Consider the following 24,965-nt stretch of genomic DNA (forward strand, 5'->3'; position numbering starts at 1 on the left):
ACCAATTTTGATTCGGAAACCCGACTGCACATCATCAATATTCCAAAACAATGGTAGACATGATTCGATGATCTTAATACACAGTTAAGATTTGCCTGAACATAGATTAGAAGTGTCTTGCGAAATCAATTATAGTTCTCTGATTCTTCTCCCTGAGACTTTTTATTAGCCAGAGAGAGAGAGAGGCCTATAAATCATCTTCGCTATCGGATTCAGCATTCTCTGCTCTCTTCTTCCGCACGTATGGTAACACAACCTTTCTCACAAAATCCACACCATACATGACCACTATAGCCACAGCAATAGTTCCAAAGATCTTCGAGTAGAAAATATAAAACCTACAAAAAAAGAAAATAACACAACCATTGTATTTCGACAAAATTATGATTCATCTATTTCACCTCCTAAAGTAAAGTAGATAATAGAAACATGAGTCTGTCCTTACTCTGAATCTGACTTCATGTTTTCAACCATTTTATCAAAGGAGCCCTCTTCACTGAAGACCATTAAACGCTGTTCCTCGGATTTTTGAATCATGAGATTACCAGCTTTGTCTCTAACAGCCTACAACAACAGTACAGAGAGGGAAATGTAACTAAATCGCAAAAAGGGCCACTCTTAGAAAATCCATATTTTCTAAATAAAGAAGAAGAACATGCATGTGGGCTTCCTTTTTACCTCACCAACAAAAGTCAAGGAGGTACCAACATTAAGAGCGTGCCCACAGATCACCTAAAGAAAAAATATCACATTGTTGGTTTGAACACACACAAGGAAAGAGGTTTTTCTAGGGAACAAACAGAGAAAGAGAAAAACAATGAAGGAACAAAAAGAACCTTAGAGCCTTTTTCAGGTGAAATAAGACTGTTGAAGAATTCACCTAGACGTAGTGGCTTCACTACAAAGTCGTACAGTTTTATCAAATTCTACAGCTTGTCGAGCATCCACTACTTTCACCCGACCCCCAAAACTGTCTTCCTAATTGTGCGAGACAGAGAGAGACAACAAATTAAAAAGGAAGGCTCTAGTTGTGGGGGCAAATAATATATACTTATCTTACCAGATACCAAGGAGCCTCCTTTCGTTGTAACAGTACACTTATAGACTTGTTTATCACACCATCATCTTGCAACTTGATCTCATGATTCACTTCGGCCTGAAGTCAGAATATGTGTTGTTATGACACATACCACCAGACCAGAGAATTTAAAACACTACATGATGCCAACTTAATTGATAAAACTAAAGAAAAGAAACAAAAAAAAGTACCTTATCCTCAAAAACAACACCCAAACCCAAAGGACCATTAAATTTGCATATAAAAGGTGCCGCAGAAGCAACTCTTCCGGATACCAAAACAAGGAGATTCGTGGTTTTTTCTTTAAGCAAATCATCTGAAAACCAAAAAAGGAGCTGGTTCCAATTGTAATCGGAAAACCAAAATTAGAATGAAAAATAGTATACTATAACCATTGCTTTTGAACCTTTACCTAACCATTTTAAGTCGATCACACGGGTAATACTGTTAAAATGTTCAACTTTTCTGCACCATTGCAAAAGAAAACATTTATGGATTGATTGACTGGTAAATAAATAAAAAGTGTTTCAAAATTATCCAAAAGAATCGATTGGGATGAGACTACTAAACCCTTTGATATCATGGCCCCAGTGGTAACATGTTGTGGCAGTGGCGCCACATAAAGCAAGTCCTCCAAGCATCTGGAAAACAATTAAGAGTTTGCATCATACAAGTCATAACAAACCCCAAACGTTACACACCCTAACTTAATCGAACCCCTAACAATCCCCTACTAACAACTATACCAGTTAACAAAAAGCAATTGAATTTACAACAACTCTGGATTACAAAGCAGAGGAAACAAGATACGTACGGCCATGTCGAAGAGTCAAAACCCAGGAGAAAGAAGTACAGGGGAGATGAATTGCTTAAACTTATTCTCTCAAACCAAACTGAAATAACCGATATGAAAACCAAGTTTGTTACGAGATATCGAGGATTAAGAGATAGACTTGAAAAGAAAGTTAATGTTTGTGTATATTCCTTTTGTTACGTAGATTTCCTAAAATCAAATATGTAATTAACTTGTTTAACAAGTTTATGATTTTTTGTATAAGAAGTCTACACCTATTGTCTGATCAATAAAAACTGAGAGAGACTAAACTTACTCTATTGTTAATCTATTTTCTTGAAGATTTATTATTGACTCTCATAAAACAATTGTACCACTTACATTTGAGATCAACCTAAAGTACACCTAAACTAAGATAAACATAACTAATATATTTAGAGATAATACTAAACTTCTTAATTTCAATATTAACATTTATCAATTATCTTCTATTTTTTTTCTAGATGTTTTATATTTTAAGATGGATTTAAATAGATTCACTTTTGTATTACGTACAATGCAATGCCACCTAACCCTATAATTATTGTACATGATGAGGTGCATGGAACTTGAAACCTCAAAAAATGCCATCCTTAATCTGTATATATACACACACATCTGCAAATCCACACAAATTGAACAACACGTCAAGAAAACAAGACATTAAAAGAATTTTTTGAAGCTACTATAAGAACATAACATCCATCTTCTTTCTACTCCTAAAATCAGTCACACAACTCACAAGTCAACTCAAAGTCACACACATACGACAACTAATTTGTCTACAGTAACTCTCCTGTGATTACATTCATCTATTTCCCAACTTCCTACTCCCCATATCAAGTTCATGTGCTTGAACTACCCTTAACCGGTGCATATGAAATGACTTAGTTATATAACGGTGAATCTGGTTCAGAGCCGTAAACCGAATTGTATGTAGAGGCAGAATCTTCCTTTGGTATGGCCACAAAGTTCAACGGAGCTGTTGAGAGTCTCCTTACTTCCTTGAAATATCCGTTTTGGCGATGGCTCGAGTAAGATTTTGGGGTCATAATGTCGGTATTTGTTGCTCCAGCTGAGTTTCTGCGAGGCGTAGGAGGCACCAATGCATCCTTTTTGACACTGTTGATTCTTCTTGGACTCGGTCTTGATCCATAAATGGATTCCCTCCGCTTTAATAAGAGATCCTGCATCTTCTTTTGATCCTGCAGAGGCAATGAAAAAAAATCGTTTTAACAGGCAAGCAATATTACAAATCTTTAAGGATTATATAAAAGATAGCATTTTGACAAACCCGGTATCGTTTCTTTTCCTCTTCCTGTTGTTTCCTTGTCAGTTTATAATCTTCAAGTATAGATACCAATCGAACCTGGAGGAAACCAGTAAGCAGAATCAAAAGAGAGACCTTGTGGCTTTACAGTGTGTTTACTCTAAAGTTACTTTAACTTACACCATCATATAGAAATGATTTCTGCGTTTCATCCTCCCATAAAAGCGTTTTCTTGATGAGATTGTCAACCATTGCTGCAGAAAACAATTAAGAAATGGAATAATAAGCTAAAGATCTCATAAGAATCTTTTAGTGGAAAACATACAAGAACATACATGGGATCTTGTTTACTGTGATCCGGGCTCGTTCTGCGTGCTTCAGGTTTACGTGTCCACCTCTTCCAGCACTATACCGGGTTTCATCCTGAAACCAAGGAAGGAAATTCTCAGTTACATCCTTCAAACAACCCATTTGCCAACTTTACAAGGCAAATTTACCTGATTGTATTCTTCTAGCCAGTTTTCCTCTTCACACGCAGATAGCCAGCGGTCAATCCTATCAATAATTTCTTTCCGGCTCTGTGCCTCTTCTTTGATTTTGTTTATATGCATCTCAATATCTGCAAGAAGCTCTGAAGGGTCCACTAATCCTGAAGAAACATGATGTAATCTTTCTTGAATACAAACGGGTTTCAGCAAGAAAATCTGCTACTCATATTTCTGAGAAGAGTCAATGTGATTACCTGAATCAATCAAAGCAGTTGACTTCTCAAGCGATGTGCTTGTATCAGGCTCAATGTGAGTCAATCTACAAAGATTCTCTAACTCAGACCTTCTTTTCTTCACAAGCTCCTTCATTCTGCTAGACTTCAGCTTATTGAAACAGTCTACTTCTGCAGACACCTAATGTAGAAGGGAAAACAAGAACTCAGAGATCCTGGATAAGATTAGTGGTTATCGAAATCGGGAAAAGAAACAGGGTTTGTGGTAACCTGTTCAATTGTTTCAGTAGAAAGGATATTTGGCTCAGTGATATCAGATTCAGATGATCTTACAACAAAACTGACTCTTTCAAATTTCACTCTCTCTTCCTGAGGTGTGTCCATTAGATTCCATAGCTCGAAAAGTGACTCCATTACATCCTTTAACTGCAAAACGAAATGTCCAAAACGATAAACCATCAAAATGTCTATCAATTTCTTAAAGAAGAACAGCATTGTAGAGATGCTAATCTACCTTTTGAAAGCGGACTCTTCTTTCCGTTTTCAGCTTTTGAATCATGTGTTGTAGACCATCCAATGTATCATCACTAATGTTTGTAGACTGCTCATGGTCAGTCCTATGCAAGCTCGGATGAACCTCGCTAACAGTTTGACCAAAATCTACTCCAAGAACACCGCATAGACTGTGCACCTCATTCACATAATCCAAAACCTTGTTCAGACGATCCGACTGCATAAAAAAACAAGAACAAATGAGTAAGCCAAGCAGCCTCACTTAACAAACTAAAATCTTGATTCATCTTCTTGCATCTTCATGATAAAACTTGCTCACCTTCTCCTTCTGGAGCGAGCGGAGATGTGTTTGATACTCATTAAGTTTTCGAAGAGTCAAGTCTTGTTCATCAAGAGTCAAAGAACCAATCATGGCTTTGTTGAGTTGGTCACTATATCCAGAGATTTCACCACTCATCTTCTCAATCTGCGCTTTTATATCCGCAAATTGCTTCATTCTTTCATCTTTTTGCAATCTCAAGTCCTCAACAAGAGGCGTCACAACATCAAGCTTTTCTTTCAATGATTTTGAACCTTTCTCTGTTTTGATCTTCAACCAAAAATTAAACATTTAGAGACTTCCTTCCAATTCTAATATAAAGATACCATTTAGTAAAGTACTAGCTTATTATACATACCGGTGAATGGATGTTTAAGACTCCAAGAGCAGCCATTAAAGAAGCTATCTCAGCTTCAATTGATACAATAGATTGATGAAGCTTCGCCTTAGAATTTGCAGCCTCATCCACTTTTCTTCTGTAAATTTGGAGACATTCCATCTCCAATTCCATAAGCATCCGGTCTTTCTCAGCATCACTCTCACCAATATCAACCCATATTTTCTGCTCCATACCAAAAAAAAACAAAACTTTAAAGCCATTTTCAATTCACGAATCCTCCAAACATCAAAAATCAGATATCTTGAACAGATACTTGTAGAAGAATAGGCTAAAAAGATAAACCCTAAAAAAACTCCAGAAAGAGAGACCAAAAAAAGGAGAAGACTTTATCATCAGTAATTACCATTTTTCTCACCCAGTTAATTAAAAAAAATACAGACTTTGTTCTTGAAGCATCATTACCAAGAAACCCTAAAATTACCAAGAAACAGAGAAGAAGAGAAGGTCACCTGAAGCTCCCGAAGCAGGGCATTACAAGTAGTGTTTGAACGAAAACAGAGACTTGTAGGGCTTTCAATCTCCAGCATTTTTCCTCCTTATTCACTTACTAGCTCCAAAGTTAAAATCTTGAACCAGAGAGAGAGAGAGAGAGAGAGCTGAGCTTGTGACAATGGCTGCTTAAAAACCGCAGAGGAACCACAAAAGATACAGAACTGTCAACCGTTACTCGTAGAAACAGATGTCAGATCTGAAGCTTAGCATAAGAAAGCTTCTCTTTACTTTTGCAGAGAGAAAAAAAAAATTGGATCAACAAAGCATAGAATTCCGAGCAAAAGTTGCAAGAAAAGAGAGGGTTTAGTTATTAGAAAAAAGGAAACAAACAAAAAGAAGAAGAGGAAGAAATGTGTAATAATGAGAAACAAATAAAAAGAAAAATCATATTACATAGAAATTATTAATTCCGTTTGAACAAAAAAAAACATAGTAATTATTAATTCCTATTTACATAAATGCTATTTATTAGTATTTTGTTATTCTCTTATTCTTCTTTTTTTACTTTAATTTTTGTCTTTATCACTTACTATTTTTTATTCGTTTTAATGAAAATAACGAAAAAGGCAACGGGTATTTGGGGGCGCGTATATGACACTTACCAATTAGAAAAAAAAGGAACGAGATTTGTATATTCTTTGAAGAGTACTCAATTGATTATATAGTATTCGTCGTATCGTATATGTATACGTTGCATGAACACCGAGGTCTGGACCAACCAAGATATTTTAAATTAGTACTAAATGATTAAGGTAGCAGAAAGAATGTATAGAGTAGTTTGGTTGTTTAATCCAAACAAAAATGTAATTTTAAATACTACTATATATCGGCGTTGCAATGAGCCTTTTTTTAATCATGAGAATAATTAAAGAGGTGTAAATCATTTTCGAATAATGAAATGCTAAAATAGTTTTGTGTTTTGGTGAATGGAGGAGCTACATTTACATTGATTAAAGAAAATATGCCAAATTGGTCTTATCAAAAGCAAAGGTTGTGGTGGTGGCCAATGTCACTCCACTCCACTAATTTCATTTAAGAATAAGTTTGAAAATCTTTATATTTCTTTACATTAATAAGCAATAAGTTAGCATCATTATCCAAACCTCCTTTCATTATTGCTTGGGCAAGCTCTCGCAACTACTAATCAAATATGCAATTATTATGACATTCTATATATATATATATTTAAATTCTGATGTTTATGTTTATGACTTTATGCTGATTTCTCACACGTACTGACATAACTAGCAGCCTTACTTTTGAGAGTTTAGAAGAAAATTAGAAACAGGATGATCCCAAATATTATGTTGGGTTGCTTGAATTATTAGCCGACAAGTTTAGTTCAACCACTTCCATACGTAATATAAACTAGTCCGATACTCCGATGCAGATTATACAATAATCTTTGACATAAACTACGTAAATATAGATTAGTCCTACGTAAATATATAATGGCTACCAAAAATTTAAATTGTCTTTAGAAACGTGTTTTTCTCTATGTAATTAATTAACTACTAAATTTTATAGGATAAGCCATTCAAAAACAATTATAATGACTAATGAGTATTGACTAATAATATAATTTGAACTTAGAACTCTCATACATGTGTTTTAAGGTTTTGCATTTTGTTTTTATGGATTAAACAAATTCACACAAAACAAATCCATAAAACAAAAAAATACACATATAACTCACATCACATGACATATATTAATAAATGTATAGAATTTTACAAACATTTAAAGAAAAGGAAAAAACAGAAATGAAAGATTCATTCTCTAATATTTATTTTATTTTGAAGGATTGTTTAGATAAGTTGAACTAAAGGGCGTGTGGTAGACCCTACATGTCCGTGTACTCATTGCTACAAAGGCAAACAAAAAACGTAAGGAATTGAAAGATGTAAACAAGCCTATTGAAAAAGATATATTATTAGTGGGATACCTGTGATAATTACAAAGAAGATTTGAAGAAATCGGACCAAGAGAAGCGATAAAATCAAAATGAGCAAAGCCATAATATCGCTGTCTCACAGGCTACCTAATTTCACTGGTCACATTTTTAATGTACACAACTGCTAAAAGATTAATTAGCTTTGGCAACACACACTAACCTGTTAAAAGGTTTATTTTTGTTCCATTTACAAAAGCTTCAACGTAAAGACTCAACGCATCATATGAGTCTAATAAATAGTCATATATCATTATATTGCATAGAGAGAGGATCAGAAAGAGGTGGTTGAATGATTTTAAGCGTTACATCAAACCCACTGTGTCAATAATTTTGTTAGGTGTATGTGAATACAGCTAGAGAGTTTCCCACGACGCTGGTTGGTCAAAAGGAAATTGTTAACAAAATCGACCAATCAATGAACTTCAGAGTAAAAAAAGAAACACAAAAAAACAAACACATATGACATTTCTCTATCTATACGGTTCGGTACTAAACTTGGCTAATCGGACTTTTGATACAGTAGGACACGTCCAGGACCACCAGAGATTCAGCGGAGATTCTATTGTCATAAGTCAATCTTTGCTGACTACATCACATATACTATTAGGAAGGAACTATATATAACTTTAAGGAACATCCAACATATAATGCTTGTTTCTTTAACTCCTTAAGGTGTTTACTAAAATACTTGGAGGAACTAGACTGAATCAGCAAGATTGAACTAGATTGTAGCTTTTCTAAAACGATTTGAGAGGATAAGGGATTTTGAATAGGATTGAATGTTTTAAACTTACACAAATGGCATTCCTAATCAAAGGTTTGTTCTCCATTTTGTTAGAAAAAAAAAACATATGAAATCACTCAAGCAAAATTGATCACATGAACTAAGGTTAAGGATTTTATATCTATTCTTTCCAATATAAAACTGGGTTTCAGCCCAATAACTTAGGAAAGCCCACTTACCTTTGTTTCTATATCCAGTAAGGATGTATTTGAAAAACAATTGTAATAGGATATTGCAATATTCTAATACCAAACTATTCACATTTTTGTTTATTTAAACAAAAAAAACTGTAATATAATGTGACTAACGGTCAACAATAATTGAGAAAATTTGGAAGTTTACGTGACACGGCACATCAATAATGTGACTACAAATCCATCTAATAATGGCAATTTCCGACAAAATTGTGGCATGGGCCGTGGATAGAATTATGCTGTCTTTTTGTATGACACCCGAGAAAATTATACGAGCTTCGTAGTTTTATTTTTCTATTAAAAAAAACTTTTTTTCAAGTAGGTTTTATGTTTATAATTTCAAAAAAGTTAAAATTAAACACATGAAATATAAAGCAAACTGCCATACATATCTCAAAACGGTGGATACTTTTTGTCCAGACTTCGCAACATAACCACCAAAATGGCCTACACTACATATATAGAGACACAAAGTCCACCATTCCTCCTTATCTTTCTTTCCTCTTTAGCTGTTTATTTTCTAATCTCTCAATGGCTGCCTTAAAACACATACCTGTAAATTTGATATTCTACGTTTATCATATGATCATTGTTATATTTTCCGCCCATAGTTCCACGGGGGAGCTCCGGAGGCTATCTCAGCCGACAAAACCCGACGGTACAGTAAGCTTTCTAGTCATCGGAGACTGGGGAAGAAGAGGCTTCTATAACCAGTCCCAAGTAGCTCTTCAGGTTCTTTAGTTACCTCTAGTTTATAGTGTGTGTAAATTAAACCTCAAAATGGTTGGCTAAATTGTTTCACAAAAAAATTAAACAGATGGGAGATATCGGAGAGAAATTAGATATTGATTTTGTAATTTCTACTGGAGATAACTTTTACGACAATGGGTTAACCAGCTTTCACGATCTTCTGTTTCAAGATTCTTTTACCAACATTTATACCGCTTCGAGCTTGCAGAAACCTTGGTATAGTGGTAATATATTGAGTACTATATATTATATATCATTTTTAAATTCTACTTCCATTGGATTTTCATTTCCTAAAAATATATATGGTTCGATCCACTGTGCTAATTAATTTTTCCTTAACCTACTACAGTTTTAGGAAATCATGACTATAGAGGTGACGCAAGGGCACAACTTAGCCCCATGCTCAGGGCTTTGGACCACAGATGGTTTTGCATGAGATCTTTCATTGTAAATGCTGGTGATTCCTATTTCCTCAGGGCTTTAAACTTTCGAATTAATGGTCCAAACGATTTTGTCTTATAGTATATTTATATAACAACGTAACCATGTTCGCTTACGAAAACAACAATTGTTCTTTCTTTGTAATAGAGATCGTCGATTTTTTGTTCGTGGACACAACTCCATTCGTCGATAAATACTTTATCCAACCAAATAAGCATGTTTATGACTGGAGAGGCGTATTGCCTAGGCAGACATATCTCAACAATCTCTTAAAGGTAGCAATTTTCTATCACAAAGTAAAGTTATACAGTATATAACTACATATAGCTTCTAACAAAGATCTTGAAATTGCTCTTTTTGGTTACGTCAGATACTTCTGTAATACTATGAAGTATACTATGTATGACTGAAACTTAAGCCTGATGCAATTAATTCCACAACTTCTTTTCCGTGATTTGATTGGTATAATATTTAGATAGTGAAACTATATATGGGAACGGAGGTGGAAATTTTTAGTTCATTTTATTCTTCAAATAATTCTTTTATTATGCAAAACTTTCCTTTTTCATATGTTTTTTTTTTGGGGGCAAATTTGGCAAAACTTTTCATATATATGTTATGATTGGATTTTCAAAAAAAGAAAGTTGCGATTGGATATTCATATTAGGACGTACTTTTTGTTTGTTTTCAAATGGAGCCTCGTTTTTAGTTATGTAATGTGTATATATGCAAATTCAACGTGATTGGTCAACATTATACCAATGCAGAATTGTTTTACTTTTACCGAGTGAGTAACGAAAGGTATATAATTGTAATACTACAGGAAGTCGACGTGGCATTGAAAGAGTCTCTTGCAAAGTGGAAAATAGTGATTGGTCACCATACGATTAAAAGCGCAGGCCACCACGGGAACACCATTGAGTTGGAGAAGCACATTTTACCCATTCTTCAAGTAACAAAACAATTCAATTTATATCATAAAATTTTCATTAAAATGCACGTGAAATATGTATTATGCACCAATAAAACAAATAATGATCTAATTATTTTGTTTTTTTCCTCGAATTACTAGGCAAATGAAGTGGATATCTACCTCAACGGGCATGATCATTGCTTGGAACACATAAGCAGCATGGACAGGTAGAATAATATTATTTTTTTCGTAAATTATCTATTAATTTTTTGTGTGTGTGTGTGCACCTATTAGTTAACTATAGATATCTTAACGGGTCCGCGCGGTAGAATAAAAAGTGTCACCCTTTTTGGTCGTATATAGTAAAATACAATTTATGACAAGTGGAGGTGGATCCAAGGCGTGGAAAGGAGGTGACGTTAACTACGTGAACCCACAAGAGATGAGGTTTTACTACGATGGACAAGGATTCATGTCGGTTCACGTTTCGGAAGCTGAACTGAGTGTCGTGTTTTATGATGTCTTTGGACACGTTTTGCATCACTGGAAGACTTACAAGGATGCGCTTTATTCCGCTTCTTAATACCAATTTAATCAGACATTCGGACGTAATTGTTTATGATGTATCATTAAATTATCAATACCGTATTTCCGTTGAATTTCCGAATTCCCTTACATTATTAATATGAAAATAACGTATCAGCAGCATCAGAAAAAGGTCAATGAGATATTTATTGAATAAAAAGTACGTTTTCGAATACAAGTAGTATTGAAATTTTTTAAGATGGGAATTAAATGTACTACAAATGACTACTACGTGATAAGTATATCGAACTTGAGACAATGATGCTTCATTGGATTACTCTTTTAACTTTTTAAATTCAGGTAGTTTCATCTTCTGTCATGCTTCCATATATTAAAATGATTAATTTTTTAGTTAAAGTTAATTATTCTTGTATACAATTTTTTTTTTTTTTTTAATGAACTACTTTTATTAAAAAGCCTCGTCCCAAATGGGCTTAGGCATTAACATTACATCAGATTGACATACACAAACAGAAAGGAAATTAGGGTTACGACCCAGTAGTCTTGATCGGACCCTGGTGGCCACCGGAAGCAGAGGCCGACCGTAACTCCGGCGGCATGAAACGAAGGCGCCGAGCTCTTTGAAGGGAGTATCCGGTTCCCATCTCTGAGCCAGCTTCTACGAACCGTCAGACCCGGAACAACTCTCCTGGACAAATCTGGCCTCCGACAACCGATTCTCCAGTTGACGAATCCCATACCAAGCAAAACGCCAAACTCCAAATCTAACACGAGACCACTGTCTTCCGCTCCTTCTTCCCTCTCCGAGACAAAGTTTTCTTTAACCCGGCCCGGTGAATGCGAAATGTGGCGGCAAATGAGGAAAAACAATGCTCAGGCAATTCCTCAGAAGCCACTAAGTCCACAATCGCCATCTAAGATCCGAGGATTTACCGTTAATCACCTGCGACTAGCAACGCAACCCTCCTTCCCTCCGGTGACTTCCGCCGCAACCTCAGCTACCCCCAACGCGGTTGAGCCCTCAAGGACCTCCACCTTGATCTGCCGTCAACCTCAACCAAAGAAGAAGCGACAGTGGAGTTCATTGACCGCCTTGAATGAGCCACAGTTGCATCACCGAAGAGTTAACCACACCTCGTCGCTGCCGGAGAAAAAAACTCGCTCACTCTTGCTTCTGCTTCACTGTGCAAGCCAAAACCTTCATTAAGAGCAAGGCAAGAGCCCTCTCCGGCGCCGGAAGGGCAAACCGGAGAGGCAACACAGATCTAGATCTAGAGGACGAGAAGAAAAAAGAAGAGAGAGAAGAGAGACGCGCGTATGGGCTACGCGCGAAAGAGTATTACTAAAAGGGTTCTCTTCTTGTATACAACTTAATTTACAATCATAATTTCCAGGACCATTTAAGCCTTGCCTATACTATAGACTGCAGTTAGGGACACAACTGGGTCCGATTCTCATCCATAAAGATTAGATACGACTATTTCACATATCTTTTGTCCTATGCACAGATTCTCTTTAAATATAATATATAGTAAATCCAGGATTACAGTATATGATAATATGTGGTTACAGGACTCACGTGAATACTACTCTAATTTTTGTGGATGAGATTGTGTCGTATTATTTTCAGTTGGCATGAATAATAATACTCAGGAAAAAAAACAACTGTAACTTAATATCTTGAGAATCTTCAGACATGTTTGGGACTTGGGAGAAAGAAAGGTATATATTATTATGTACAAATATAGATATGATTGTTTCAGTTGTAATAGGAAGATCCAAAAGTGTAAGCTAAATGTAGCAGAGATGAAAATCTAATAGAAAGGATTAAAAAGATAAATGATGATTTCCTGAGAGTAAGAAAACGGGTAAATTTTGCTTTTCGTCTCTTTTGCTTCTCTCCTAAAAATAATTCCTCAAAAGTGGCAAAAACAAACGACATTTCATCGAATTCGCCGCTCTTTTTTTTACAGTTTATATAAATAAACTGCACCTCAGAATTCATATCTCCCAAAAACTAGTTTCCTCTCTTTGCTCTATCTCCTCTCTTCTTCAGCTAATTGCTCTGTTTACCATTAGTACTACTGCCATCGTATTCCCCTGCAGCAGCCTCTTCCTTCGTTTTCACAGCATCTAACTTTCCTTCTGCAGCCTTGCTGCTTCCGTCGCTGTTGTCTGTTTTCTCTGGGGAGCCTTGTGAAACCACTTCTTGGTTTGAACCTGGTGGGAGGAACACACCAGTGCCAGGGATGAGCATTCGAGGTTGTGGTGCCGGCGGGTGTCGTGGATGAGGTGGCAACAGTGGCCACACCGTTGGCCCTGGTGGCACACCACCTGGGAACGGCATTGGAGCAGCGAGCGGAGGAGGAGGAGAAGGGGCAATGAACATCGGTTGTACAGCTCCGTTTGGAGGGCGGTGAGACGGTGTGGGCAAGACACCAGTTGTTGGGATAACAGGGTAGTGTTTAGGTGGTCCAGTTGGGTGACGGATGTGGTGATTCGGCGATCTGCTAGGCGGTGGTCCCCAGTTAGATCCGCTTATGGAGTTTCTCGGTTTGGATTTGATGAAGGTGATGAGTACCCGTTGCTTTCGCGTTGAGTGAACTGCATACTTAGCAAGATTTGCAGATTTGCCTTCCACCAAAAGAACCGATCTGTTTTAAAAGTACCAAAAAATGATTGATGACAAAATAGGACTGAAAGATTTCTCAAATTTGCAGAATAAGTGATATTAGTTTACCCGGGAGTGAGAGACAGCTTGAGAGAGCCCTTGTAGTCGCCAGGATGATCAGAGACAATGACTCTTCCAAATGTGAAATCGCATTCAAACAAGGACAAGACACACACGGGTCGTCCAAACCAAGGAACATACATATGGGGCTGCGAGTGATCTCCCTATGGTTCACAATCAATAGAGAGACAAAAGAAAACTCCTACTTTGTTAAAAGTTTAACAGAAACAAAATAGTTTTAGGGGTTTTAACGAATTTAGCAATCAGTTTAACTTTAACCTCGCTGAAGAAGTCAATGATGCAAGCGTCTGGTTTCACAGGAATGATTTGCTTAGAGACCAAACGTTCAATGATGTCTGAAAGAGCTGATGGGATTGGCTCTACTCTTCGATCTGCATTAAAACCGATATCTCATGTTAACCCATACACAGAAAATTATAAGTAGAGAGGAAATTATGGGAGAACATTAAAGGACATGCCTTTGATACTCTCATCCTCAGGCGGCGTATCAGCTATGGGGAGACCAAGTTGGATCATCTCGCGTCCATGTCCTCTGTTTGGCCGCTTATAACCCACATATGCCTCACCTGTTTCCCATTAAACCAACAGTTTAAGACCCAGCTAAAAACAAGTTGAACCCTTACAGTAGAGCAAACAAGATTCTTACTTTGAAGTTGACCTCTTCTACCAGAAAGTCTCAGATTGTTTACAAGAGAAACGAGTTGAGAAACCTCCTTTGCGTCAACCATTTTGTCGTATAGCTTCAACCCTTCGACAACATTAACCTACTCAACAAAACTCAGCAACTTAGTGTCCTAGGCCTAAACTATAGATAGACACTAAAGAAGATCTAACTCACCATTTTCGCTTCATACATCTCTTGGACAACAAAAGTCTTTGCCATGCTTGCAGGACACTCTTTATCTTTCTCTTCTTGCTTTTGCTCAGAACTGAGACTGTTATCTGAACGATAGAAACAACGCATAATCGGAACATTGCAACCAAGTCTAATATCCGGTGAAAAAACCAAGAAATCAGGTTTTCCAAAGTACCTTTAGAAGCCGAGTTACACTTATGGTTCACTATCTCCTCTTGACCTGCAGCTTTTTCCACTTTTTTCTCGTCTTTACTAACGCTCTTCGGTTTCTCGCTAACATCTGTCCCACAGACAAAACACAAACAATATTTACATTTTCTGTAAAGCTACGAGTCCCAAGACTAAAACCGTAACATCCACCACCAAAATGTTCCACAATAAACACAATGCACTATCTCATACAGTCATACCAAATTGCAAAAAGGATTGAGCAGCAAAAGAAGTTTGCTTTTCTTACAAGCAAGCAAAGCCTTGAAGCCAAACAAAGACTATTCGATTACCTTTCTTCTCCTCTGTAACAGATAAAGCCTTAACATCACTTGCTAGCTTGGCTTCCTCCCGATGCTCAACACGATCACTGCTTACACTATGGTAATCCGAAGTGGAATTGAAACTATGCCCATTTCTCGCCATCGAATCAGATCCTCTGTAACCACCACCACCGCCACCATGATGCTTGTTAAACCCACCAGGCCCTGATCTCCTTCCTCCAAATTTCCCAACCTGATCAGAAGAACTGTAATGCCTCTGAGGTGGCATCTGCTGTTGCCTTTTCCAAGCGATCTGCTGAAGATTGTAAGAAACCTCAGCAACTGGGTAAAACTGTTGCATAGTGAGAACTTGAGACCAGCCTAAACGACGGTGATGGATGCTTCCGATCACTGACTCGTATTCGTTCTGATCTCCGATCGTTTGTAAATGCTGACAGAGGGAATCAATGATCGCGTTAGCCGCAGCGAACTCCGCACGCAGCCACGAGATAAACCCGTCTCTCTCGTCGGGGATCCAGTTTCCGGCGACCGGAGGGAACTGCAATTTCTCAGAAGGAGCAGTAACATTTCCTGGTGGCATTGCCATTTGTGGCAACAATCAACAACAAATAAAGCAAGTATCTTTTGACTTCAGATTATAAAAATAAAAATCGTTCCTTTAATTTCTCAATAACAACAAACACAAGTCATAGCTTCCTTCAAACAGATCTGCAGAATCAAAAACAAATAAAAAGATCAGATTTTGATTCAATTCAACGAGATCACACACTAAATCCTGGGAATTCAGATGAAACCCACAAAAAAAAGAGGTAAATTTTGGGAAAAAACACTAAACCCAAAACGATATTAGAGAAGCAATCACCATAAATGTGAAGGGTTTTTGAAGTAAACGATGACAGATCTGGGCGAATCGAGTAATCTCGTCTTCAACGTGAAGCTGAGTGAAATAAAGAGAGGAGAGTAATCTTAGTTAAAGTGATGTATAAAAACTTAAGGGAAGCTTCCCTAAAAGGGTGAGAGAGAGATCTAGGGTTTTTCAAGGAAAGAGGTGTAAAGGGTAAGAGAAGATTTTTTTTTTTTTTTGCTTTTTTTGCTTAGTTAAGACGCATGCGTTTAAGAGTCTTAAACGGTGGCTTTTGAATTCATCACTCACTCTCTTTTTACACTCTCTCTTTTTTTGTCCTTCCATAAAATTGTCAAAATAAATTACACTTCCATAATTACGCAGTTTTACAATCTTCTGTTCCCAAATGCAAAATTTCGATTAATTCATTCTTACACTAATCGAATTAGTTTCATGTTTAGTGTATTATTAGGTCTCTTTAATTTATTTTATATGCATACATATTAGATTTTGGAACGAAATCGAGATTCCGCATCTTTTTAAAAGATGCCGGTTAATTTAAGCATTTTATCACGTCACTTTTTTTGTTGCTTTTGAATCAAATGGGCCTTATGGCCCATGGTATCATATGATAAGATTTAATATGAATCATGACCCCAAATGAGATATATAGATTTTATACGTTTGGTAAAAGTTATGGCATTTTGTTAAAGTTTTGGGTCCATTCCCACGACATATATTTCTTAAAGGAATTACGAATATTGGTGAAATCTCAAAATAGATGAGAGTTTACTTTATGTTTGTGTTCAAACTTTCATTGATTAGGCTTATGATAATTTAGATTAGTAAGTCGACAAACATGCTGTAATATGTAAAAGCTGATATTGACTAAATAACCCAAGCTTTTACATCCCACTAAGGCACTAACTACGAATTTCATTCTTTCTTTACCAAAGTCATTTATTAATTATCGTCGTATGCATAACCAAGATAACACGTATAGAGGAGATTCGTGTTAGCCGTTGTTATCTTACTTTTTAATGTAATCCTAACCAAACCACTTATCGAGTTTTTGTATTTAACTTTTTTTAGGAAACATATGGCAGTGATCTATTACATAAGTCCCAAAACATCAATATTACAATTTAAATAAATGGAAGAAATCGCACGCAACACAAGTCATCCATAAACGGACCCACGAGTTCTTACATCGATGTGCCTCGAAATGACATTACCATTGACACAATTTTTGTATATGTAAATGCACTGAATGAATAATATGGTCAGACAAAATAGATAAATAAGTCAACAAAGACCCAATGAACACTTGTCCATAGCGCTACGTGTACAAAGTAGACAAACATACTAAATTTTGTTGAAAATCCAAGATAGTGAGAACATAAATGCATACAGGAAAAAAAAAGACAAGAAAAGACTTTTTTTTTTGTTGACAATTTTATGCAAATTTGACATTGCATAAGTTTTTTTGAAATGGAGGAAATTAAAATATATCGGTGTCATTCCATTATTCTCTTAATAAGTCCATAATTCATATTCCTATACAAGACAGAAAATGCCAAAAATGTCCTCTAGCTGAACAACAATATACACCGATTCATATTGACTCAGTTCCAGCTAAGCGGTTCTTGCTCCGGTGCTTCCCACGCCGGTGGCCACGAGGAATCCCACCGAATGTGACAGGATCGTAGACCCTGAGACGCTTAGCTTCGGCTGGATTCACAACACATTCCGACAAAACCACCTTGTACCTCATATGGTCGTAACAATACGAATAAGTCATGTGTTTCCGTCGGAAACTCTCCATTTGTTTCCTTTGAGACACCGTTATCTCTGATGCTAGCCGGAGATTCTCGACCGCTTCATCTTCGCAGCTCGGAAACTTCTCGGTTGGGTCGACGGCGCAGCCGTGGAGGATTAGATCAGTGAACTGAGTGACGTAAGGGGCATACTTGTAATTTACACCGTATTTACCTCCATCAGTTGCCCATTTAGAGCCATCCCATATGGTTGCGTACAGAGACATTGGCTTCGCCGGGAAGTCACCGCCCATTGACGCCGTGCGTTTCACTTCTCTGATCGGAACATTGTCCACATAAAATCTGCAATAGAAAAAAAGAATCATGAAAGTTATCTAAACGGTGACAATTTTTGTTAAAAAAAATCAGCTTTTTAGTGAAATGGAGTTAGATTCTTTTTACGAAAATATTCAGTTTGGGTACTCTGTTGTTGCCAAAAATCGAAAGCTGTAAATTTAATAACTTTCCAAAACAAGAAACTACATCCACCAGCTATACTTATATAATTGTTGAATTCAAGTCACCATCTCACCTCGCATAGACCCAGCTTAGCTTTCCTTAAATAGAAACATCAAGTAACGGCTAATGAGTCTCCAAGATCATTGTAAGACTCATAAAGCCCTATCTAACGACTCATAGTCACTATTCTAATTGCCATAGTTAAATTTCTAAACTAATTAAGATGGGATTTGCATTTTTTTTGTTAGAACTTACATGATGTGAGAAAGAGACCAGAGGATACTGTATTGATGGAACTCCTCAGTCGGATCAAACCAAAGATTGTATCTTTCTTCTCTGCCCAAATGTGTGCTTCCATTACCGTATATGTTCGTCTGAATCCTCCATTCTTTGCCTCTAATATTCCCCAAGAACTCAAAATCAATCTCGTCATGATTCTTCTCATACAAGTCCCCATTTGATAGCTGAGCATGACCAAAAAAAAAAAAACGTTTTCAAGATTTATGTTTTTTCTATAGGTCGGTTGGGGGGGGGGAAACAAAAGAATCATGAGAAGAAATATATAGTTTTGGGTGGACCCAAATAGCTAAAAACATATGAATCCATTGTGGGGTTTTTTTTGGTGAAAATCAGCATATTTGTTTTAGAGATTGTTGCTTACATAAAAGGCTATGACAACTCCTGCAGAGTAATCTGATGGTAACTTGATAGAAGAACTGAAGAACCCATGTAAGTAAATATCATTTGAGGCAAACCCAGAACCTGTATAAAACATGGTTTTTGTTAATTCATCATCAAAACTAATCAAGAAACATAGACAGGAAAACAAAACACAAAAAACAGACTCAAGAGGAACAGAACAAGAAACACGAACCGGTTCTTTCATCGAGCGTTAACCGGACAGATTTGCCGTCTCTGTGAACGAATAGATTCTGGTCACCGAACAGCTGTGTGTAACCTTCGTCGAACTGTATAAGAGGAAGCTTTTGTAGAGCGAATCCAGAAACCAAACCGGTGAAGAGTGATAGGAAAACAAGAAAACGAGTTAAGAATCCCATTTCTTTATGTAAACCGTTTATGTGTATAATAATATTACAAGCAAGGAGGAAAAGAGAAGAGATACAAATGGATAAATAGCGTATTGAGGACGAGCTATGGAGAGATGTGTTGGGACAGAAGAGAGTTAGAGGATAGTGAGGAAAAATAGTAGTATATGATGTGAGGCCAGAGTACGTCTGGCTATGGTTGGTTTATACACTTTTTAATCTTCATATAAATATAATGTCAGCTTGTTTTGTTTTCCCTAATTACTTTTCTTTATTTATTGCACTGGACCAGTAAAATATTTTTTAAAATGCTATAACTTTTTCCTAAAGATTCTTGTAATTGGCAATTACACTGATGGAATCTTAAACTATGATTCTACATAAAATTAACTAAATTTCAGTTTTATTACTCTTGTTAGATCAATGTAGTAATAGGAAGATTTTGATTAACACAATGGTAATAATCAAAAGAGACTTATAATAACGTAAAAATAATTATTTACATTTTTAAGACAATCAGATATTTTTAATTTACAGATGGTATGGTAGTATTAAAGACAGGAGAGAAAAAACAAGAGTAGCAAGAAGAAAGCATAGGGTGTGCTTTGCTGCTTACACATGTGTCCCGACAGATAGTCACAGGTAGAGTCACTAACACTTGCTATTTTATTTTTATTTTTGCTTTCCGAAAAAAAAATAAAGAAAAAGAAATATCTATAGAGATGAAAAAAGGTTATAAGTTCTGTACACAAAATTTGTTTCAATCATTGTAACAGTGTAGGTAGGAATAATATATACATAAAAACAACTCATATTTGTTTTGTGTTTAAAATTGTGAATTTTCTCTTCTCAATTGTAGCTTTCTTTCCAATAAGACAAGTGTGGATACATAAAAAATCAACGTGGGTGGAAAAATGACTTTGTGTCGAAGCTGCAGGAGGATCATCGGGGATGAATGGTCAGGATGTAACGTTTGACACCACCGCGGAGCTGTGCCAATGAATGATCGATAAGCGTAAACGGTATCGTACTGGTTAGTGAACTTATTAAGTGTAAAGCAACTTTAATTGCCTACTCGAACTATAATACATGAAGTAACTATTTCCACCTAACACCTGCAAAATTTTACTACAACAATAGTGACTCGCTGACCCGGAGGTATATTAAAAGCATATAGTATAATTGATGTTTTGACTATTTCGTATTTAACGTAGCATATGAAGATTCTTTTATTTCTCGTTAAGAAAAATAACTCCTTATTTCGCTTAATTAGTTGTCATGGAATATTTTGTAACGCTGTGCTAAGACTCTTACAGGGATATTCAACTTGTTTTTTAAGGATTTTGGAATATTTTAATATTTTAGAATTTTGTAAGATTTAGGAGATGTTTAGGAGATTTGTTTGCGTTTTAGATTTATTTTTATTTTTGTTTTAGAGAATGAAATGTGATTCTATCAGATTCTATGAGATTTTATTAGGAAACTTTGTTTGATTTTATTCCCAATGATGAGACTTTTTTTTTGACGTCAATAACAAGGAAAAAGCTTTATGTTAAATTCTAGATGAACAGAAGAAAGCATATATATGTATACCTCCGGAGACGAATAAAGGCTGACAAGTGTGAAAATGAACACCACGAACAGGTGCTTCGTGCTCGTTAAAACTGTCGATCAAAACACCTATCGATCAAAAAAACTTGTGATCAGCAGCGTTACCGGAGAATTTCTCATTTGTTTCTAATTGATTTGCTGCCAACTGAAATATTCCTCAGCTTTGAATGAACTCAGTGATACGGTTGATGTTCGCATAACTCTGGCTTCACTCCTCCTAGAAGATGGCAAACGAGATGAAGCTGTATTAGTGCTTTCTCCTCCGGAAAAACCAGGTCAGTAGAGAAAATTGTAGTCTCTTTTTTGGGGATTTTCTGCATGCATTGTCTAAGCGAGTGCATATTTTACCTAAGATTTTGTCCTCATGGTACATTACTTCATTAAACAACACTTTGACAGTTTTTATGCGAATTTTCTCTGACCTCTTTGTTTGAAACATTATTGTCGGTTCTGACCTCTTGTTTGAAACATAAAAATGCTTTTCCCTTTTTATATTGACTGGGCTTATCCTTTGACTTTTGTACTCAGGAAGAAGCTATCAAAGATGAAGAGTATCACCATCTTTTCGTGGATGTAATTAACTGTTATCTTTTACCATTATCTAGTATATTGAATATCGTTGCTTTTACATACTTTTTTTCTTGCTTATGACCGTATAGCTTCCTTGATACCATATTGCTTTATGTTTTTCATGACTCCTAAAGTTATCTGTTTTGTAGTTGTGCAAAGCGTTGGCATCCCTGCCAAGATATTGGGAAGCTTTGGAGATAGTTAATCTTGCTCGGAGATTGGATGCTAAAATGCTGCCTGTTGAGATAAAAAAGGAACTTCAGTCACTTGGAGCTAGTACCTAACGCAACCTTGATAAATCATGTCTTGTAGATCTTACAGCTGGGTTTATTACCTGTGTTTAACTCCCTTTCTTCTTATAATATTTACAGAAATATCATGTGATACAATGGATCCAAAGCAGTGGTTTGACTGTGTAAGATATGTCATCCAACAACATCCGTATCGTTTGAATGCCTGGAACTGCTATTACAGAGTCATTTCAAGGTAGAGAGCGACATTTCACTTGGAGAGTATTGTAAGCATGTTTTGTTTACGACTTTACCAAATTAATATCATATTATGATTATTATGTGCAGATTAGGGAAAAGAGCATCAACTGAAGCTAAGTTCATGCATCATCTAAGGAGTAAGTATAGAGATTGTGTACCGCCCATTCTAATTGCTGGTCATCACTTCACCGTGACAAGCCGACATCAAGATGCTGCAAGAGAATACCTTGAAGCATATAAACTAATGCCTGATAGTCCTTTAATTAACCTCTGTGTGGGTACGTATGTATTCATATTGTTCTCTTTCACTTTCCCAAATTTCCGAAATTAGTTAAATTGAAGGTTCACCTTCGTTGATACCTTTCATGAGAAAAGCAAGAGTTTTTGAATCCTCGTAGTCGTATGGCAATCGGGATAAAGATGAAGAAGTTTATAAAAAGAAGTGAGCTATTCTGGCTCTATGGTTTTGGGTTAGACGAAATCCTTCAAAATTCTATGTTAAAGGGTATGATTTTGAGAAGATTATTTTTCAACTAAAAAGAAGAAAAAGGTCTCCTAAAATCATTCAAAGTAGCAATCTAAAAAAAGTTGTGATATTTTGAATAACAAGAGATTTAAAGTTGGTTTTATAAACTCTTGATTGAATAACAAGAGATTCTAAATTATTTTAAATGATTTTATATAAATCTTAGTTGAATAACATAGGATTTCATAAGATTTTTAAAATTTCTTGATTGAATAACAAAAGATTTTAACAATAATTTAAAATCCTTAAAAAAAACAAAGATTTTAACAATAATTTAAAATCCTTAAAAAAAACAAGTTGAATACCCCTCTTAAGCAATTTCTCATACATTCCCTTTGCTTATAGGGTAACTTTGTATAAATTATGAAGAATATGATACATTACACATAATTTGTTGTTTGCTAATTTTTGTGAATGGCTTATGAGTCTGAATTTGTTTCAGACTGGGGCTTAAATTATGTTCGGTGAGTGCTAGCTAATGTATTACACATTTCTTACACATCAGCATCAAGTAGCCGTTGGACCTCTCTTGTGATGGTGCCCACTGATAATGGCATTGATATATATAAAATTTAGTATTCAGAAGCGCAATTAACGGCAACTTTGACGCCGTTAATACCCTTTGTCAGGTGGGTAGGTCCGCAATTGCTTCACGCGCGTTACATAAATAAAGCAAATTCACAATATCATTCTTGTGTGTAGATATGGACATATATATGGTATGAAAAACAAATACTATCTATATTAATATTTGTTTCTTCTTGGCTTTGGTTAGAAAAGTTGGAATTTACTAATAAATAATTTGGGAACTCACAACGGTCATCGTCCCAACAAGTTTGATGAGAGCAAATTAGCGAAGAAAAAGAGTGTGTTCTGCTGCATTCTGCTAACGTGCCCGTTGTGTTAGCTCTGGAGCTCATGGAATCTAATGGAAGATCCCAATGTGGAATATTAACGTGAGATATTTTGTTTGCATCAAATGTCAAGTTGGTAAATCTAAGCCGTTAGTTTCTTCATGGGGATTTTCCTCCCATGCATGTGGGTACTTTTTTAAGTTTATTTTGCTGGATCCAACGGCTACGATCCGAGATTTGGTTTTGTGCATTATTTATCCCCAAATAAAATAAGTTGATCAGCGTGCGTGACCGATTAGTGGGAACTGGTTTATATGATCACTTGTAAGGCCATGCGATTTTGTACCGTGAGAAACAGTTATGGGCCTTTTATGTTTCAAGGCCTGAAATGTACCATACTAGTTAAGTATCTTTGTACTATGAGAATTATATTATTAAAAAAGAAGTATGTAGAAAAGTTCATGCCTGTCTTTACATCATACTTCTTCTAATGTACCATACTCATATGTCATCCTTTTTTTTTTGGTAAACCACTAGTCATATGCACTCATGTCATCTAAGATCAATTAGTGATATATCTCCTATATAATAAAACGGAAGTACACAACCTATTTTGTAGAGTATATAATATGGGTTATAAAATTAATTATTTGATAGGTTATACTTATATGTTATATGGGTTGTAACCAAATCTCGATTTCAGATTCTCTTAAAAAGGATATTCAAAAAAAAAAAAAATCTACACATAATATTAGGCAACAGAATCTTAAAAATTAATCACTATTCCGCGGATTATGAGTGATTTTCGATTATAATAGCAACTATATATTAAAATGGCAGAAATTATGTTTATTATGATTGATTTGATAAATTTCAAAAAATTTAGGCTAATTCGCGGAACAATCATAAAAAATCTAAAAAAATTTCAAGTCCTCATATTTAGCATATGATTTTATTTCATAATATTTTATTCACAACAACTTTTAAAAACAATCACATAAATTATATTATATAAAAATTATAATATAAATCAAAAGAATTTCAACCCATTCTCTATTACGGTTCTAATCTAGTACTCGTGTATTGTATCGAGACAATGAATAAAATCATGAAAAACCTATATATTTCTCCCTCTTAGGTATTTGATTATATCATTATACTACAAGTAAAAATAATTGAACATGGATTCTTACATGTATTTTATGCTATTTGACCGAACTAATTCATTGAAAAACTATCAAAATACACTTTTTAAAATTATATATTCAAATATATGCTATGCTCCTAGGTAACAAAAGAAGAAGATTTTATTACAAAAATATTTAAGACTACATTTTCAAGCAAGATAAATAACTATATTGTTGAATCGGTCAAAGTATTTGATGAAAAATTGGTCAAGATAGTTGACCATTTTTTAGTCAAAAAAAAAAAAAAAAAAAAA

At 35.6% G+C, this 24,965-nt stretch overlaps 5 protein-coding genes and 1 long non-coding RNA gene across 6 annotated transcripts; 2 read left to right on the plus strand and 4 right to left on the minus strand.

Annotated features, from left to right (window-relative positions):
• LOC104743308 lies at positions 116-1,898 on the minus strand. Its single transcript, XM_019235452.1, has 7 exons — positions 1,893-1,898; positions 1,649-1,719; positions 1,491-1,543; positions 1,270-1,394; positions 679-732; positions 446-564; positions 116-338 (listed from the first exon to the last, which is right to left on the minus strand). The coding sequence occupies exons 1-7, from the start codon at positions 1,896-1,898 to the stop codon at positions 188-190; spliced, it is 579 nt and encodes a 192-aa protein (XP_019090997.1). The 3' UTR covers positions 116-187.
• Positions 2,496-5,972, minus strand: LOC104740151 (65-kDa microtubule-associated protein 7). Its single transcript, XM_010460679.2, has 11 exons — positions 5,583-5,972; positions 5,092-5,295; positions 4,734-5,003; positions 4,416-4,631; positions 4,172-4,327; positions 3,923-4,082; positions 3,678-3,829; positions 3,516-3,603; positions 3,361-3,434; positions 3,205-3,279; positions 2,496-3,115 (listed from the first exon to the last, which is right to left on the minus strand). Exons 1-11 carry the CDS (start codon positions 5,658-5,660, stop codon positions 2,798-2,800), a joined length of 1,791 nt encoding a protein of 596 aa, XP_010458981.1. The 5' UTR covers positions 5,661-5,972; the 3' UTR covers positions 2,496-2,797.
• LOC104740152 (purple acid phosphatase 3-like) lies at positions 8,990-11,320 on the plus strand. Its single transcript, XM_010460680.2, has 7 exons — positions 8,990-9,289; positions 9,375-9,531; positions 9,657-9,764; positions 9,896-10,023; positions 10,572-10,700; positions 10,821-10,888; positions 11,025-11,320. The coding sequence occupies exons 1-7, from the start codon at positions 9,089-9,091 to the stop codon at positions 11,242-11,244; spliced, it is 1,011 nt and encodes a 336-aa protein (XP_010458982.1). The 5' UTR covers positions 8,990-9,088; the 3' UTR covers positions 11,245-11,320.
• Positions 13,028-16,414, minus strand: LOC104740153. Its single transcript, XM_010460681.2, has 9 exons — positions 16,169-16,414; positions 15,316-16,014; positions 14,991-15,095; positions 14,798-14,901; positions 14,606-14,723; positions 14,418-14,525; positions 14,218-14,330; positions 13,948-14,102; positions 13,028-13,861 (listed from the first exon to the last, which is right to left on the minus strand). The coding sequence occupies exons 2-9, from the start codon at positions 15,890-15,892 to the stop codon at positions 13,264-13,266; spliced, it is 1,878 nt and encodes a 625-aa protein (XP_010458983.1). The 5' UTR covers positions 15,893-16,014; positions 16,169-16,414; the 3' UTR covers positions 13,028-13,263.
• On the minus strand, positions 17,650-19,677 carry LOC104740154 (probable xyloglucan endotransglucosylase/hydrolase protein 28). Its single transcript, XM_010460682.2, has 4 exons — positions 19,301-19,677; positions 19,088-19,188; positions 18,682-18,890; positions 17,650-18,270 (listed from the first exon to the last, which is right to left on the minus strand). Exons 1-4 carry the CDS (start codon positions 19,482-19,484, stop codon positions 17,766-17,768), a joined length of 999 nt encoding a protein of 332 aa, XP_010458984.1. The 5' UTR covers positions 19,485-19,677; the 3' UTR covers positions 17,650-17,765.
• On the plus strand, positions 20,986-22,535 carry LOC104740155. The gene is made up of 5 exons (XR_760162.2): positions 20,986-21,358; positions 21,612-21,656; positions 21,803-21,929; positions 22,025-22,139; positions 22,232-22,535. It is a non-coding gene; the product is annotated as an uncharacterized LOC104740155 (long non-coding RNA).

The sequence above is a fragment of the Camelina sativa genome, chromosome 14, assembly GCF_000633955.1.
Source record: "Camelina sativa cultivar DH55 chromosome 14, Cs, whole genome shotgun sequence".
Classification (NCBI taxonomy): Eukaryota; Viridiplantae; Streptophyta; class Magnoliopsida; order Brassicales; family Brassicaceae; genus Camelina; species Camelina sativa.